General features: G+C 38.1%; 1 protein-coding gene across 2 annotated transcripts in view; it reads left to right on the forward strand.

The window, feature by feature from the left end:
- LOC116993458 (visinin-like protein 1) overlaps nucleotides 1-19,069 on the forward strand; it is an 85,001-nt gene that overhangs the window by 39,308 nt on the left and 26,624 nt on the right. For both annotated transcript variants that reach the window (XM_033054035.2, XM_033054036.2), the window contains exon 2: nucleotides 66-232. In XM_033054035.2, coding sequence (XP_032909926.1) covers nucleotides 71-232 — 162 coding nt within the window. In that variant the 5' untranslated portion in view covers nucleotides 66-70. The remainder of the gene's footprint in view (nucleotides 1-65; nucleotides 233-19,069) is intronic.

Genomic DNA, 19,069 nt, shown 5'->3' on the forward strand with positions numbered 1-19,069 from the left:
TTGTGGCTAATTCCAGTTTAAAATGTTCACATTTGGCTAATTGTATTCATTTATTTCTTCCTAAGGCAAAATGGGGAAACAAAATAGTAAGCTGGCCCCTGAGGTGATGGAGGATCTGGTGAAGAGCACGGAGTTCAATGAGCATGAGCTAAAACAGTGGTACAAAGGATTTCTAAAGGACTGTCCAAGTGGTAGACTGAACCTTGAGGAGTTCCAGCAGCTCTATGTGAAAGTAAGTTATTTACTAAGTTATTTGTTAACTTGAAAGTAAGTTATTTGACTGTAGAAAAAGTTATGAAGTAATGTAAAGCAAACATATGGTGCAGTGCTGCTGGTCATTCAGACTGAGAGGCAGTGGGGAAGATGAGGCAATGAGTGGGAAGTGTTACCCTCATCACAGCAGTGATTCATGCAACTATAGTGACCAGAAGCAAAAGTTTAGAAAAAAAGCTGTGATTTATTCACAGGAAATATAATGCATTCTCTGTGCTCTGAAATTCATGGACGTTGTTCACCTTCAGAGGATGGCCATAGCCTTGTTCAATATAAACCATATGATTGCTGGACATACTTATATAAAAGTGGTGAAGGTTCATGACAGTATTACCTGCAGATAAAGTGTGCACTCTGCGCAAAGGATTTCTTCCATAAGTTTTAGGTATTGCTTTCATTTTTCCCCTGCCGTCACTTTTTTCTCATTTTATTGAGAAGGGAAAGCAGGCTGATCTTTTCATTTTCGTCTTATTTTTCATTACTTTGTCATGTTCAATGCAGATTTTCCCTTACTATGTATTTATTCTGTAACAAGAAGAACATGGGGGTAGCATAAAAAGTGTATTCATGTGGCAAAGATAATTATATTTTAATTCAGAATTGAGTGTTGGCCTAAAGGTCAGAGACTTCAAAGTAATGTTAATTAGGAGAAATATTGAATGGCAGTGATGAACTGTAGGATCAGAACAGCTTGTAAATACAATGTGAGGCTGAATAAAAATAAAGCAACCTTTCAAATGTATTTAATATCGAGAACAGTGGCATTTTTTGCAAACAAATGGGACTGTTGTTTCCCTCAAATGCATGCTACAGTTCTTTCCTAAATTTCTTCAGCATTGAACCAGATCACTCTGCAAAGTATTACCTAGACCCTTTTTTTTTCTAATGAATGGTTCTAGCAAAAAGCTTCTAATTCAACTTACAGTAATTTCACGATTATAAGCCGCAACATTTTGACTAAAATTTTGGTCCGAACCCAAAGTGTGGCTTATAATCAGGTGCGGCTTATATATGGACAAAGAACAAAAAGTTGCTGTTTTAGTTTGGAGGACAGGTGTCTGCAGAGAAAGGCAGGAACTTCTCATTGAAATGGAGAATGTAAACCCCCTCTCTCCAAATTATTATAATTTGGAAATCAAGGGGCTTTCAGGCAAAAATGGAAATTAGGAATAACAGTTCTTTTCTAGGGAAATTAAAATAGAAATACAGTACTACAAAGAAACAAACCCCAAACCCTGACACAGTCAGAGTACAACCTGACACCCTGTCAGGCAGGGTGTTGGCAGCAGTCCCATTCCATGGTGGCTGCATCCTCCTGCAGTGACAGATGTGGCTCAGTTGAAGCAGTGCTCCTGTAGAAGGTGCAGTTTCCCTCTGGAGGTCCAGTGGTGATGTGGAGAAATCCGGTTTTCTTCTGGAGTCCAGTGGAGAAAGGGGCTCCCTTAGTGTCCCAAAACCTCTGTTTTTATCTTGGTAAGAAATGTTGGGCTCTTCCCCCTGGCTGGAGCAACTTCCAGTGGGATGCAGTAATTTTATCAGTCCCACAGTGGGACTCAATGGCCATTAGCAGAAAATGACTGACTGGAGGAAGGATGGGTTGTGAAAAGATAAAGAACAATGCCCTGCCTGGTTTCAATGGATGGCCCATTAGCAGAATATCTCACACAGAGATAAGGATCACTACCCCCACCCTTAACAGATGGTGATAGAACAGATACCTTTTATCACACTCTGTATTGTAACATGCGGCTTATAATCAGGTGCGGCTTATGTACGGACAAAAAACCAAAAAGTTGCGGAAACCCAGAAGTGCGGCTTATACTCAGTGCGGCTTATAATCGTGAAATTACTGTACACAAATAAGCTTCTGTCTCCATATTTTAGTATTTAGGCTGAAGAAGATGTTGCCTCACAATCTTTTTCTTAAGAAACAAATAAGTTTGTAATGAATTATATTTTCAGATGAAAAAGTTTGTACAGCCTCAGGTGTTGTGCTTGTTATTGACTGGTAATTTATAAGTTCCATTTTAAATAGTACTTGCTGCATGTCCAGCAAGAGCAGACATCCAGTCATTTCTCACACACGTTTCTGGCAAAAGTAAACAGTCTTTACAAAATTCTTAATGAAGTATGTCAACTCTTCAGAAATCATTGTTTCTTTTTTGAAAATCACAGTAAAGGTGTTTTTTGGAACTTTTTGGTTTGGTTTTGATGATTTTTTATTTGTTTTTGTTTGTTTGGTTGGTTTTGATTTTTTATGTTGTTGGGGGTTTGTGGTTGGTTTTTTTAATTTTTCTTTTGGCAGGTTTTTTTGGTGGGGTGGTTTTGTGGTTTTTTGTTTTTTTTTTTTTTTAATTTTGTATATGTGAGAAAAAAAAGCTGAAAATAGCTCAGAACCCCCAGGACTTCTTTCCTTCAAACAGGTGTTTGAAGCATTCATAGATATTTCACAAGATACTCGACTCATGAAGACACATCAGAGAGTAAATTCAAGATCATGTTTGCAGAGATGGCAGTGCAAAAAAAATAAATAAACCATGAAGAGCACAAGCAGTATTTTGCTCCTGAAATTTGAGGACAGCTTTGTAATCTTACTAAACTGCAATATCCAGCTTTCAGTTTTATGGCCTCATGTCTCTTTAGACACGGACATCAAATATGATTCTCTGCCCTGCTTTGGTAGTTGTGGGGTTTGATTTTTGCTCTGTAATGGAACTACCATATATTTAGTCCAGTTTATTGTCATCCTATATTTAATGTCTATACAGGGCAAAATACTAATTTTGTGAGGAGAAATGTAATTAGCTGTAGTAAATCCAGAGTTTTACTTCTCTCTGTGTCGCAGAAATTCTTGTAAAATAATGTCTCTGAGGAACTCATAGTCTGAATATTGGCCATGGTGGAAACTTCTCCTGTGTAAGTCATTCTGTCCACCCCAGCTTCTGCCTGCAGATAAATCCCCAGATGTGAAATTTGATCTTTCCAGGAGGAGCCACTAGCAGGAGACCTGAATCATTATGATTACATTTATAATATCTCAGTTCACTTAAAGAGTATTCAGGGCGAAAATGCATAAAGCATCTATTGATTCATAATTCCTCTGCATAAACTTATAGTTGGGAGGGATGAAATTTATCTTATATTATTGAGGGAGATTTCCATAGATCAATATATTTTGAAAAGAAATACAGGACTTTCCTCCATTTCCAATTCATGTGGACCTAAGATGAGATTGTTTCTTTGTTTGTGAGAGCTGTGGGGTGCATTTTCATGTGTGTTGACAAAAAGGTGTTGGTCATCTAACTTAGATACAAAGGAAGCTCCCTTTTTTTAACTCACACACAGTGGAAAATATCCTCAGCTTAAACAGACAAAAATTTGGTATTAGCCATATTTTGAGGTGAATTTCCTGGTTATTTGCCCTTCCATCAGAATTACAGAGTGGGCATAGAAACTGTTTTGGTTTTGTTTTTTTTTTAAATGAAACATAACTAGATGTGTCCTGGGATGACACCTGCTGTGTTACTGTATCTAATTCCTGCTGATAAGCTTGGGCTGGGAACCTCCAGAACATGTGTGATAAGGGTATCAGGTCCTCCACATGAACCCTTCCAACTCTACATATTTGCATCAATTGTACTGCGCTGTTTACTGATGTAGATGAAGGCTGTATTGACTAAAGGGGGAATTACTCCAGTTTGGCTTGGAAACATTTGCTATTGAAGTTTCCATTATGAATACAAATCATCCAGTGCTTAAAATAAATAGCAGTTACACCAATGGACTCTACAGAAAATTATTTGCAGCACTTTTAGTGGAAGTGTCTATAAAAATAATTAGTCAAGAATGCCTCTTTTAAATAAGCAGCTAATAGGCAGAAATATGCATTATACTGTTGCTTATTTAACGTTTTCTGCAATATAATAGTTCCATTTAAAATACTGGTCAATTTTTGGGTAGATAGATTCTTCTTGGGATACAAAATCTGTGGCAAACTTTTAGGGCTCATATTTCCCTCCATGGCTCTGAATGAAGTGAATGCTTCTGCAGTTTTTAAAATAGTTTACTGAAGAGCTGGTCATAAACTACAAGCCCAGAGCCACAAAGAGTCCTAAATACTGAAACACTGAGTTAACTGTCCTGACAATCTGCACAGAGCAGGGTGGGGAGAGAAATCTGTGGATAGAATTCTGAGGAAGCTAAAATTCAAGCCAATGTTATGTAAAGAAATGTGCAAAACCACAAGGCATTGCTCAGGACCTGGTGCTAAATGCTAAGTTTCTCCAGGGCATGGGAATTGCATCCTCCTACTGCAGAGAACTATCTAGAACAGCAGGAAAAGCAAAATCAACTGACTGGAGTATTTTTGCTTTCTCTCATAATTGACAAAAATAATGTCATCACAGTGGTTTATGTACTCCTTAAGCTGTAGAAAACTGAATCAATTAGAGGAAGAGCATTGCCAGCAGGACAAGGGAGGTCATCCTGCCCCTCTGCTCAGCCCTGGGGAGATGCATCTGGACTCCTCAGGACAAGAGAGAGGTGGAGCTGCTGAAGCAGGTCCAGTAGAGACTGACAAAGATGATGAAGGGATTGGAGCATCTCTGTTATAAAGAAAAGATGAAGGAGCTGGGCCTGTTTGGCTTTGAGACGAAATAACTGAGAGGGGATCTCATCAGTGTCTGAGTATCTGAGGGGAAGGTGCCAAGAGGATGGACCAGGCTCTGATCCATGGTACCCAGCAATAGGACAAGAGGCAGAAAATGAAGCACAGAAAGCTTCACCTGAATGTGAGGAAGAAATTCCTTACTGTGCAGTGACCACACACTGGAACAGATTGTCCAGAGAGGCTGGGGAGACATTCCAGAATAGAGAGATATTTCTCACTAGAGATATTCCAGAACCCTCTGGATGCAGCTCTGTGCTGTGTGCTCTGGGGTGACCCTGCTTGAGCAGAGAGGTTGGACCTGATGATCTACTGTGGTGTCTTCCAACTTTGCCCATTCTGTGAATTATCCTGTCTTTGTTTGAATGTGCACTGCTTGCCCTCTCATTTATCTACCTGTGATGAGATATGACCTTCTGGGCTGCTGGCAATATCCCAATTAACCTCTTTTTCTGTAGGAAATAGCACCAGACACACTGGAACCTAGAATTTCCTTCTTCAAAGAGAATAACCTAACTGTTAAGCTTAATCCTTACTGGCTTTCTTAATTTTCCTTTTTCTCTCCTAAAAAGTCCTCAATTCTTTTATCTTGCATAAAACTTCATTAGCATTGGAGGCAGAGGGCTAAGAAATTAATATACAAAACTGTCATTACAATAAAAGATACCAATAAAAAACTCTTGACTGTTCCTATCATTCTTTAGGGTTTCTTGCAGTCTAGAGGGCCAAATACATTTTCCTTCTGATCTTTTGAATTCATAGAAGAATATGCCCTAGAGTGTGTAAGTGTGCATAATCACTGCTAATGTTCACAGGAATTATGCATGTTTATTAAGTGGAAAATCGGCTTCTATATTGTGATACTTCTTGGAACTGGGTCACTGAACATGAGAAGCATATCTCTGTTTTAATAGAAACAAGCACCAATGGTACTTTAACTGGAAGAGTAGAGTTAGGAATGATCATGATATAATGCTGACATGAAATAAAGTAACTTACTTTGTGAATTTATTGCACCTATATTACTTGGGTGTGTTTTGGAGTTTTATAGATAACTTTAAATTAAGGGGGGAAAAATGAAAAGAGAATGCTACTTCATTAATTAGAATCAAATGGTTTGCCGTATTTTTTGGTTCTATCTCACATTTGCAGCCTCAAAGGAAATTGATTTCTAGTCCTTCATTTTAATATGTGTAGAACAAAAGAACGTCAAAAATGTATTGAAATTTAAGTGGGTGTATTTGCAGCCTCTTTAAAGACAGACTAGCATCTTTCTAAAGATGGCACAACTCTCCTCAAAATATGAGGTTAGGGCTGGATTTCAGGCTTTCAGTGGCTGTAAAAAAGTAGAATTCCAGAATGGCACAGCTGTGTTTACAGATGTCCCAAACATAGATGCAGTTGTACTGGCAGAAACTGATGTTTCCTGAGATCATCTCTTAGCTGGTAGAGCTGTGCTGGTTTTATGATGTGCTTTGGCCACTTAAGCTGTCCCTGTAACAGGAATACTTTTAAGGTGTATTATACCAATGTGAAGTATATTATGCTAAATATAATTGATCTGTTTAGATTATGATACCAATCCTGCATTGCTGTAGAACTGCAGCATGTCTTGAAATAAAGTAGATTATAAAACATACTGATTTATCTACCCACACCATGACTTTAGCCTTGTTGGTACCTTCTAGAAGATCACATCTGGTGTGGCAGCAATAGTCCTGGACAATATGACAGGATATTTGCTTACAAGACTCACCTAAAATTAACTGCAACACAGAGAACATCATATGTATTTTTTTGTAAAGATGACTCAGAAAATCTTTAAACCTGTTAATATTACTGCTGTTTTATTGAAAATTCCAAACTGATATGGAATAATAAAATAATACTGTTATTTTTAAAATTTGGGATACAAACAAATAAAGCAACAAGTAACACTGGTTTGGGGACATCAGAATATGGCTCTATAAGGAGCAGTGCATATCTAGACAGGCAGATAGAGTCTGGAAAGGAATGACAGTAACATTATTGGCCTCAGTAGAAGTTTTGCTTGTGGGGGGTTATAAAACAGTTGATGAGGTAGTTTCTTAATGCATTCCTTAAGCACTTAACACTAATCTGCACATCTGAGACAATTACTGTAAATCATTAGAAAGAAATTCTCTTTTTCACCAGAGATTCAGTGAGGTTGCTATGAAAAGAAAATTATTACAGCAGAATCTAAATGGCAGCGTGCTGAAAAGCAACTGTGCTTGTGGCCCAGCACTATCACTGGGGAGTGCTTTCCAGGATGAGCAATGTGCTTGGTGCTCCAAAGCTGTATTAAAACTGGGTTGTGATAACTTTAAAACCAAAAGTGATTGCAATTGCTTTTCAAACACGACTTGGCTAAAAAAAGAGACATGGTCATTTTGCTTGGATGTTTTCCATACAAAACTGCTTTTGCCATTATTCTTTTTCTTCTCCTTATAGACATGAATAGGCAGGTGCTGTGCCAAAATGCAGGTCTACTCCTAAACCACATAAAAGGCTTGTTATATATTTCAAACAGAAGCTGGGACTGTGCTCCATGAATTTTAAAACAAAGGGCCAGAATGCTTCTTACTTATAAAACCGAATTCAAGCAAACCCCAAAGGCAGTGTTAACTTTGAAGCTGACTTTGAGCAATTCAGGGAAGGGGAGGATACTGGTAACATGCCTTTCTGCTGCTTTTCTGTCTCTGTGCTTATCCCAGGAAAAATAATGTCTGGACTTAATATAATTTTACAGAACAGATTTTAAAATCTGTCTTTAGTAAACAGAGCTTTAAATATCAGCAACCATATTGAAAAACAAAATACAGTAAATAAAAGGATTCTCCTTTAAGCTGCAAAGCAAATTGAAAACAGTAATTTCCAGAAGAGGACCAGCATGCTGGGTAGCAAACAGTTCTGAAAATATGGCTGTAAATCACAACACTGGACGCTAAGAGCCTTTAACAATGTGGAATGGAGTCAGTTTAGATTGAAACACTAATCTCAGTGAAGCTAATGGGAATTTTCATTCCTGATCCTTACTTAAGCGCTTAGGACTGTACTGAGCTCCTGAAATTGTTTATCTTTGTGAGCCCCAAGTGCTGTGAAGTCTGGTGCAAACTCCATTAACCATTAGTGTCCAGTCCTGCAAGTTGGATCTAGAGTCCAGAGAGCTCCTCTCATCGTGTGTGAAAATGTGCACACTGGGAGCTCTCATTTAAAGGCAGCAATGGTTTAAAAACTATCTGGGGGAAAGGGTGAAAGTATGAGTCCTAAAGCTGGTGAAAAGGTTTGAAAGGCAAAGGACAAATCCTTTTCTCCTTGCAGTATTATGGCTAGTGGCTAATTTAAAGGCTAAAATACTTTTTTTTCTTTTTCTTTTCCTTTTTTTTCTTCTTTTTGTTTTCTTTTTTTTTGTTGCAAAGCATATAATGGCCCATATCCTCTAGACAATCTCCTCTGGAGACTCTAAATCTGGGAAATGAGGAAGTCAGACAATTTTAAGAGATGAAATCTAAACATCTAAATCTTAATTGCTCTAAATAGTAACTTGTGGAGTATCCAGGCTAGTGGAATGAGTCTTCCTAATGCTTGAGCAAATCAGTAGCATATGCTGACAGTCTGTCTGGAAGAGGCAGGAATCATGGACACATGAATCCGAAAAGCAGTCCAACTGTCCAAAGGCAGGGCTTGCAGAGTCAGCACATGTGTGGGAATGCAAAGATTTAGTCCAAACCTCTGATTATTACCAAGTATTAAATGTATCTGTAATTCTGTGGCTATATGTGGTTCTTGGAGGCATTAAAACTGACTTCCAATGCATTGAAGAGAGTAAATCCAGACAGGACAAGATGATCCAGCCTGGAATGCTTAAAAATATCACCATTTACATGCATGCCCCAGTTTCCACCGTGGTCTGATAAAAGAATGCAAGCTGGGTAAATTTTCCAACAATAACATGCAAATTACTTTCACTTCATCTTTTATTTTGAGGGAAGTTCACCAGTTCTCAAAACTGTCATGCATTTTTATAAGAGACCTTCTTCCTCTGCAGCTCACCTTTGATCTATGTTTTATTCCTCTGAGAAATCAAAACAATGAATTTGGGATACTGTGATTATTTCTGAAGCAAAATACTGAATTCATTAATAAGGTTATCTGAAGGGTAATAAAGGAGTGCTGCAGCTTGGATGGAGAGAGCCATTGCTAACACAAAGAACAGAAGAGATCAAAGAAAAAAAAATAGTGAACTGTCAGCACCACATCCCATAGCTGTTATCATGTTTAGATCTAGTATTTGCTGTAGCAATGCTTATTACCCCTGTTACATAGTCCTACCAGCAGCTATCAAGACTGATCAGTGTCTCACAACCTTTACATAACCTGTTGCAAAAGTTAAGTGTTTCAGACTTGTCATCCTGAAACTTCTGCTTCCTACCTTCCTTCATCCCTCCTCACTGCTTTCCTTCTCATCACAAGGAAGAGTATTCAAAACACCAGTGAAAATCCTTGAGCATGTGCAGGAGACAGAGAGAGGTAATATTGACTACTTCTGTCAGAGATCTTCCCTTCTCTTGCAATCAAATAAAATTGTTGTGAATGAAGCACATGAAGTCTCCATATTATGTATGAACAGTTGAAATACGAAAATGTTAAACCATCTGCTTGATGTCTTTAGCAAAGTCAGGGCTGAAATTATTTCAGAGGTCAAAATATAAACGTCCTTTACTTAATTTCTTTGGAATGAGGGTTTGTTCTTTTTTCCTATAGAATGGCTTGGCAATGCTTTCCTGGAGCTGTACATGCACGTAGCAGTATGGCACTTCTGGCCAGATGTTAATCAAATATCTAGTTTAGATCTACACTGGTGCCTTTAGTTAAAGTGTGACCATGTCATAGTGGAAACCTGTATTTTAGGTCTGGATTTTGAAATACAAATCATCCTTTTAGGATGATACTACCCTTTTTCTGAAGGCTAGTATCACGTGTTTGTGTAACTTGAGACAAAGAACTAGGGTCTTTCCAGGGATGACTTCTTGTCACATTTCTTCACATTTCTTGAACTATAAACATTGGTATTTGTTATTTATATATATATATATATATACATATATATATATATATATATATATATATATATAAAGCTGTTTCATTTTACAGGGTTCCTGAAGGAAGCATTACACCAGGGCACTTCATTTCAGCATTGGAATGAATTACTGTGATTTAAAGTTGTTTGGTTTTTTTTTTTAAACGTTGAAGTGCTTTCCTCTAGTATCAAAGTGTCCTTTCAATATGTTGTGCACAAGGCCTGGAGCTGAAAAAACAGCATTATTATTTCATAAGTTATGGACAGGGATTTGGTGCTCAGAACTGCATCCCTTCGCCTCTCTATGCCATCTCTGACTCCATGCCTCACCTTCTCCTCCCACTCTCCTCCCAGGAAACTCATCAGTCCTGCAGAAAGTTAATTTACCATACTAATATGTACTTGATGGAGTGAGTCACTGTAACTGGGTGTGAATATCTCAAAAATTAAAGGGGACTCATTAGAGTGAACCGTGTGCTCACAGCCAGGCATTGCCTGTGTCAGCCTGCCCCATCTGCTTTTGGTGTGCTGAGATGGCAAATCACTGTTACCTCTGCAACGTGTGCTGCTGTGGGAAGCCATAGCTGTGCAGCTAATGACACAAGAAGTGCTTTTTCAGGGTGCTGTGGAATGGAAAAGCACGTGGGGGCTTGGTTAGCTATCAAGTCAAACACTGTTTTTATTATCACACAGACATTAGTTGACATTCCAGTTGTATTTCTACTACTTGTAGTCTGAACACTTCCAGTACCTTGGGATATCAACTTCATTTTTCTTCAATGAGAGCAAATTTCCATCTTTTCATATTTAATTAAGGCTCATAGGAATAGACTATTTGCACTGACAAACCAAATGATTGCCGAATTGAGATGACTTACTGCTACCTGGCATAAAAATTATGTAACTATCTTAATTTTATATTCAATCACAAACAAAGCAAAATGAGAAAAACATATGGTTTGGAAGATAAAATAATCAACAGAAGGAAAATTAGACAGGAGGTAATTTTGCCATTTTACTGAAATATGTGTGAAACATTCTCAGAAAAATGTGGTGCGAAATCCACCAGGTTAAGGAGATGTGAAGGTTGGCTCTGTGATTGCATGAATAACCCAGAGTTGAACATGCAACTCTAAATAAAATCTCCCTGTAGTCCAGAGAAGAGCAGTATATACAAAAGTATAAATAATTTCTACAGTTCACCTCAAGGTGAATATCAACTGGGGATTATTTCCATGTTAACAAAAAAAGTAATTAAAAATTTCTATGTCATTAATTGAAATAAAATTGTGTGTGAACCTTGTCAGCAGCTTTCAGAAGAAGTATATTCAATTATGAAGTTATTTCTAGGTGCCTCTAGAGGTCCCCTTTCATTTGGTAGGATATACCCTAGGATTGCTGCTATCCCTTACACACCACTAAGCATACTTATGACTCTACAGCTTTCTTTGACAGATATCCTCAAGTTTGCTCCTCCCTGTCAAATCCATCAGGACAGGAGATGAATGAAGCCCTATTCTAAGATACATGGATTTTGGCATTGTGGTTCCTGTCCCTGGTGCCAATACCAGATATACAGGGATTGATCAAAGGGAGCAGTCCTTGAATTTGCTGTTGTGTTCACAGGCTCCAGCTTGTACTGTTAATGTCCATGTTGGCTATACCTGTGTCCTTCTTCTAAATACCTTTTTAGTTCTGAAAACTTGTTTATTAATTGTTTATTAATGTAGCAATTACTGTACCCTGATTTTATGTATTAGTGAGATAATCATAGCTTAAAACATTTAAGTGAAACTAATGGAGTTGTTTAGGAATGGATCAGCTAAAACAAGAGATTGTGTTGTGAAAGCCTCACAGGACATCAGAGGTATGCAGATGAATTTAGAGGATGTACTTCCTCCTAGCATGGATCTGTTTTCACCAGAATAAACTCCAGCCAGCTGCTCTTTATCCAGCTGCTAAATGCTGTTCTCTGGAAGGTGATGTTTTTTGGATGTGATCCTGGTGAAAAGCAGATGTCCTTAGCTTCCTTCTGAGCCTTTCTATCCACACACACACGCCTTAGCCCCAGCAGGAAAGGATGGAGTTGTGAAATCACTGCTTCCCATCTACCTTCTGCTTCCCACTTACCCTCTCACCCACACCTTGGCAGGTCAGGTGCTGTCCCCTGTGCTCAGCTTGCAATGCTAACTTCATTCAGGAGGAAAACACATCTCCTTTCCTCAGGGTCCAAGCTCTACCTTTCTGTACAAAGCATCTCCAGCACATTGAGCCTTACATTACACGTGGGTTGGTACAAACATTGTATACACACATTAAGCTTCTTGGTTAGGACAAGTGATCTAGGTGGCAGTCACTTCTGAGCTCACAGCTGCTTAGTGATTACCAAATCCCACAGTTTTCTTGGAGGAATGCAGTAGCAGTATATCTAGAGCCAAAGAAGGATAGAGCTGAGCATCATTAGTTTTCATCTCATACACAATTGTTTTTCATCTCTTCTCTTCTGTTTTTTCAGAACATTTCTGCAGAACAAGGGATGTCTTAACACTCTGTTTATTAGTCTTAGAAGTTGAATTTCCCAATATTATATAATTAAATATTTTAGATATTTATTTATTTTTAAATATAATTTCCATGCATGAATTTTGTTTGGTTGATTGTGGGATTTTTTTAACAAAGTAACACTCCAGATAACACCTAGACTGAGAAAGGTGCACTTTCTGAATTCTATATTGTGGTTCTTAAAAGCCCAGCAAGAAAATTGTGGTTAAAGTCTAGAACATTATGCTGAAAATTGTAGTTTATAATAGTAATAATTGTATTTAATTGTAAAGGTGCTATATTAGTCCTGGCTTGAAGAAGCAATTATTTATCTGTTGATTAGTTCTTGCCACAATTAAATACAGTATATGACAAGGGAAGCCCAACAAATTAGTGGCCTTGTGTTAGAATTGCTTACTCAGTGCCACAAATTAGCCCCTATGGTGTATTAGTCTATCCACTCATTTATTTTTAAGATTCTTTTCCCCAGGAGCTTTTCTGTATAGCAGGAAAATGGTGTTTAATGGACCTGAGGTTATTTTCACAGAGACATAAATTCTGGGGTTATTCTAATGTACGGCCAAGAATTGTAGGAATAAGGACATGTCTGCTTCCTGTATCTGCTACCCTAGGCTATCTTTGAAACATGAAAAATCATGAGAAAGAGCACACGCTCTGAAACAACCTGAAAGGATTTCCATACTCAGAAAGTTGGGTTTCTTATACAGAGAATCACCAGCAGGTCCACAGCAATAAAACTGAGTAAAAAAATACTGCTAACAAAAGGTAAATGCTGGTCTTTGTACCCAGCAGTTTCTTTTAAAGTGATGTACCTCTTTGTTACTTCCCTGAAAGAATAATGAAATTTTGCCAAAGAAATGAAATCTGTTTCCAAATAATGAATTGAACACATTCGGTGTAAAAATTACATTAACTTGTAGCCAAATTCATTAAAGATACAAGATTCAAAAATATTTATTTGGCACACAAACTTCTAATAATTCTATAGAAGTGGACTATCTGTGGGAAATTAGCTTTTGAGCTCTATCCAGAAGGCAATTGTCAGTGGGAAAGAAAAGAAAACTGCATTCTGGCTGTCCAAGGCTGAAATTTTTTTTCTGCACAGGCACAATAAAATAGTTTTTGCTAGAAATAAAGAGACTGCCAAATCAACCTAGCTGAATAAGCCTATGTTGTGCTTTACACATGGGAAAAGTTCTCCAGAACAGTTAATCCCTACGAAAACATTATCCCTGGATTATCACCAGTAGTACTTGCCTTCAGGCAGTTTTCAGTTATTTGTTTCCATTTTCTATACATGTACCCAGTGTTTTTATTTCCATGTGACTGCTCATCTCAATCATTTCTTTGCTCTCATCTATTCTGGGCTTGTGCATGTGCATCTTACATGTTGCCAGAGTACTTTGGGCTATATTTACATTTCCAGATTCATAGAAATATTGTTCTACATATAATGCTGTGAAAGGCAGCACATAGTCCTAAAAGGACCACTGATTTCTGTGGAGTGGCCTGTGTCACTGCAAACTACATCAGTGGACTAGAACACTTTGCATCTTTTCTCCTTATCTTTTGTGTGGACAGGATATAAAAATTCCATGGCAGTCCTGTATGTGGGTGGTGTGAGTGAGTTCACGTATCCCCCTGGCTGAAGAAGCCTCACACAGGATTTATTGCCAGCACGTTGGTGCAATAAATGGTGCAGCTGGGTCAAGGGACAGCTGAAGTCGTGTTGCTATGCAGACAGGATGTCTTGGAGCCAAAGGAAAAACAAAGGGAGAAAGAAGCTCTTTACAAGAAATGCAGTCCCTAGTTACTGTGTAGATCACTTATTGCATAAGCAAAGGGAGTGGTGACAGTGCATGTCACATCTACAGTGGAGAGGAGGCATTATGGTGGAGGGTAACAGTTTGACCAAAATGAGGATAGTTCCATTAATATAATCCATGATAGATGTGCTTTTTTAAATTGCCAGAACTCATTTATTGCATTAAAACCTGAATTCATGCTAACTTGCTATCCTAAATTCACAAAATGCGATATAATGAAAAAATAAATCTCTTCCTCCTAAAGGAACAAAGTACCCTGCTTCTTCCTGGAGTGCACCAGAAGATGCAGCCTTGGCATCTCCAAACTCCTACACAATCCTGTCAGGCATGTGGAATCTTTAGACACATCCCCATCTTTTTTTCCTTAACCATCATGCGCTGTCCTTTTTTTCTCAGCTAGCTCATATCCTTCTTCCCTAGGGGTCTAGCAGATGAGTGGTGAAGCCTGATGGGATGTCTGTACTTCTGTTCTTTTCTTCTCCAGCTTTTGAATTTCTGCAAACTCGGCTTTGTGTCTTCAGCCTAATGAGAAGCTTGCTGTTAGCTGTGCTCATTCAGCCCATGACTGGGGCTTGGTCATTTTATTTTCATTTGGTCTCTCCTTACTTCAAGACAAGGGCAGTCCAGTATCAGAAAGCCAGCCCAATCCTTTATGCAAAGAAGAACCTTATAGCTGGAAACCTTTTAAAATATTAGTCTACAGGATCTGGCAAGATGCAGCATAGCAAAGCAAAATTAATGGACATAATTCAGTGTTTGTTATTCACTGTTAATGGTGCTGAGAAACACTTGAGAAAATGAATTATCCAGACTCTATTACATGAACTAAAATGAAATATGTCCAGAAAGATTTTTGAAATTACTTAATTTTAATCTTTAAGCAAATACATTTCTAATTTATAAAACCAGAGATTGGGTAAGGGCCGTTCTTTGTAATTTTTCAACTTTTTAACCTTTTTTTGACAGCAATGCAAGTTATATACACATGATGGTATCAAACAGTACAGGCTTGAGAAATGAAAGTAAATTTAAAAGAGAAGAAACTGAAGATGGATAAGAGTAAACTTGCTGTAGAAGTTTTAAAATTACATTTATTCTTATAAACCTAAGGGGTTTAAAAATTAAGACAGATGATGAAGATTATGTTGGCAGGGGGACATTATCTAGACTAGCCATTCCATATTTAAGGTTGTACCTCTACAATAAAACACATGGTTGTGAGAAGACCTGCACTTGCAGCCTTTAGATAAGGCTGTAAATAAACAGATGTAATAGCCAATGGTGCTGTTCAAATCCATGGGAGATCTGACACCTTCTGAGGGACCAAGGTTTGGTTTGCATTTTACCAGTTTCTTGTTTTATAACATATGAAACTGCAAAAGAATGACAGATGGCTGTATGGCTAATTTTTTCATTATGAAAATATGGTCACTTTTTTTAGTCTCTTGTATGGAAATTCCTTCTCCCTTGGTAACTCCCACAAGCAAATAAACCATTACCAAGCTGTTCCTGAAGAGATAAACATAATATCTGGAAGCATGGAGAAGATACTGGATTGGGCACTTCTGGGAACTCCCATTCAAGCCATTGTGGGGTTTTTCAGTTCATTGGCCAAACAAATCAGATCACCACATCTGTTTAGCCAGATGGTCTTTCTAGTGTCATGAGGAAAGTGCAGTCAAAATACTATCCATAACTAGTACAAGGATTGTATTGGCACCTTAATGCAGAAAAGGAGTTACATTACAGGAAACCCTTGTTATGATGGTATTTGATGGCAATTTCCTTTTGTAGCATGCAAATGAACTCAGCACCGTCTCCAGCCGTGGTTTGGGTAGGTGGAAGCCGTCATGCTGAGTAGACCTACCCTGGTTTCGAGATTGCAAGGTGGGAACACTAATCTATTAATATTAGAATCATAGATTTATAGCATTGGTTGGGTTGGAAGGAGTCTTAAAGATCATCCAGTTCCAACCTGCCTGCCATGGGCAGGGATGCCTTCATTAGATCAGCTTGCTCAAAGCCTCATCCAACATGGCCTTGAACACTTCCAGGGATGAGACATCCACAGCTTCTCTGGGCACCCTGTTCTGGTGCCTCACCACCCTCACAGTAAAGAATTTCTTCCTGACATCTAATCTAAATCTGTCCTTTTTCAGTTTAAAACCATTGCCCCTGCCATCTTACAACCTAATCATTCTCCCTCCTTTAAGGTACTGAAAGGCTGCTATAAGGTCTCCTCAGCTCCTTCTTTTCTCCAGGCTGAACAATCCCAATTCTCTCAGCCTGTCTCCACAGGAGAGGTGCTCCAGCACTCTGAGCACCTTTGTGCTTTCTCTGGACTTGCTGTTAACAGCTCCATGTCCTTCCTGTGCTGGATGTGGCACTGCAGGTGGGGTCTCACCAGAGCAAGGCAGAGCAGAGGGGCAGAATCCCCTCCTGCCCTGCTCCCCATGGGGCTCTGGATGCAGCCCAGGGCACACTTGGCTTTCTGGACTGTGGGCTCATGTCCAGCTTTTCACACAGAAGAACCCCAAAATTCTCTGCAGGGCTGCTCTCAGTGAGTTCTTCTCCCAGTCTGTGTTTGTATCTTGGAGTCACTCAACCCATGTGCAACACCTTGCATTTGACCTTAATGAACTTAATGAGATTCTTTTGGGCCCATTTCTCAAGTGTTTCCAGATCCCTCTGGATGGTATCTCATCTTTCTGTTGTGTCTTCTATTAATCTCAGTCTGACCTGCTTGATATATCATCAGATCTTTATTTGTTTGTCTGTTTTTCTAGCACTTCCCAACAAAAGACTATTGTGTCTATTTTGCGTTCATTTTGTACGTTTGGGTTCATTCTCTTCTCTTCTGCTTGATCCACTCTACAAACATTATTATTATTAGGACTATCCTACATAATTAAAACAGAAGAAGGAAACTATCTTTCCAACTAAACAGAAATTACATGAGATCCTTTTCCAAATTATCTTTTGGTTGATTATGGCCTTACAAGGAAAATTCTCCCAGATCAAACTGTGGTTGACTTCTAAGAATTTGAAGTTACTATTTGTGATGGAACCAATTGAGCAATCAAATGTTGTGTGACAATTTTGTATAGCTAATAAAGTGAATTTTGTCCCAAACGACCTTGAAAATTCCAGTATTATAAGAGAAATGCATGGGACTTGGCTACTAGTGGAGAGCAAAGGCACTTGCAGAGGGAAATTACCTCATTACAGAATAGCTGTATGAGAGACATGGCAGAAATCATTCTTGGAATGAATCTATCTACCTGTATCTAAAGGGTGCCAGTTGTTAGATGTCTAGAACTGGGAAGAGGAATCCAGACATTGGTAAGAGGTATTTGAGAAAAAAGCAATTTTGCTTAGTTAAAACAATAATTATTGTTACAAACAATTGCAAACTATCATATGGATTTTATAATGTTGTTTGGAACATATAAGCATGTTTTTTATCACATCTCATAATACTTTCTTAGCAAACGGTGAAAATCATAGAGATAATCTTATTTCACACATTCTTTATCTTTTTGTTGTTGTTAAATTCAAGTATCCACTGTGGTCACTGAAAAGAGTTTGTTCCCCTTTGGTGGAAACAAAATCAAACTCTGTGGCCTCAGATGGACAAAGGGAAAGCAAAAGCTGAGATACATGGGAAAAGGGTGCTTTTAGGCATCTGTAAATTATTTATTTGCTTAGCTTAGAGCATATTCATGCTGGGGATAAAAAAGTTTCTGACTTTTTGTTGTTTCTGACTTTTTATTAGTTTTGTGATAATTACAATAATTACTTTAGAAGTCAAAACCCAGGAAATTCTAAATGAGACAGTATAATTATAATATATAACCATAATAATGCTTCCTTCCATTCCTCACTTGGGTATTGTGATGCTTAATTAGTTAATGTTTGTACAGCAGTAAAATGCAAAACACCGTAAAAGTATTAAGCATTTTTCCTGTTTCAGTTCTTCAGTATAACCAATTATCTTTCATAAAGTTTTTAAAGGGGATAATTTTAAAAGATCTTTGTAAACCAAACTGTATTTTATATCTGTCTTGCTGGGAGATGGAGTGGCAAATCAGTGTTTAATTGCATCAGTATTTCACATGAGCCTGCTGACACTGTGACAATGGATTTGGCCTAGAAATATTTGTTGATTATCATATTTCTGGGCCATGCAACAAAATTAAAGCGTTCTCAGGGGAGCCAGGGACACAGCTGATGAAAATGAATAGAAAATGAGTGTCACAAGCTGACAAACCATCATACTTAGAAGGAGGAAAAAAATGTGAATAAATAGCATTCTGTTGAAATAAATAAAGCCTTTTGTCAAATATTTAGAATAGAAAAATCTGTTATTTCATCTTTTTCCTGTACAGAGTTCAGTGAAGGGAAACAATCTTGTGCCATGTATAAATATGCAATGTATGAACAACAAATGGAGCTGGAACTCAGGGAATGTGGCACTGTAGAACAAATTATGAGGTTTTAAATTATCTTTAGGTCAAAGAAGTCCTGAAGAAGATCTGTGTATCAAAGTAACATACTGTAAGAATCAGTCTGGGTTGGAGGTAGAAATAGACATAAATTAATTTTCAGTAGGTTACTTGCACCTCTGGGGATGATATGCAG

This window comes from Catharus ustulatus, chromosome 3 (assembly GCF_009819885.2).
Source record: "Catharus ustulatus isolate bCatUst1 chromosome 3, bCatUst1.pri.v2, whole genome shotgun sequence".
In the NCBI taxonomy this organism is placed as follows: domain Eukaryota; kingdom Metazoa; phylum Chordata; class Aves; order Passeriformes; family Turdidae; genus Catharus; species Catharus ustulatus.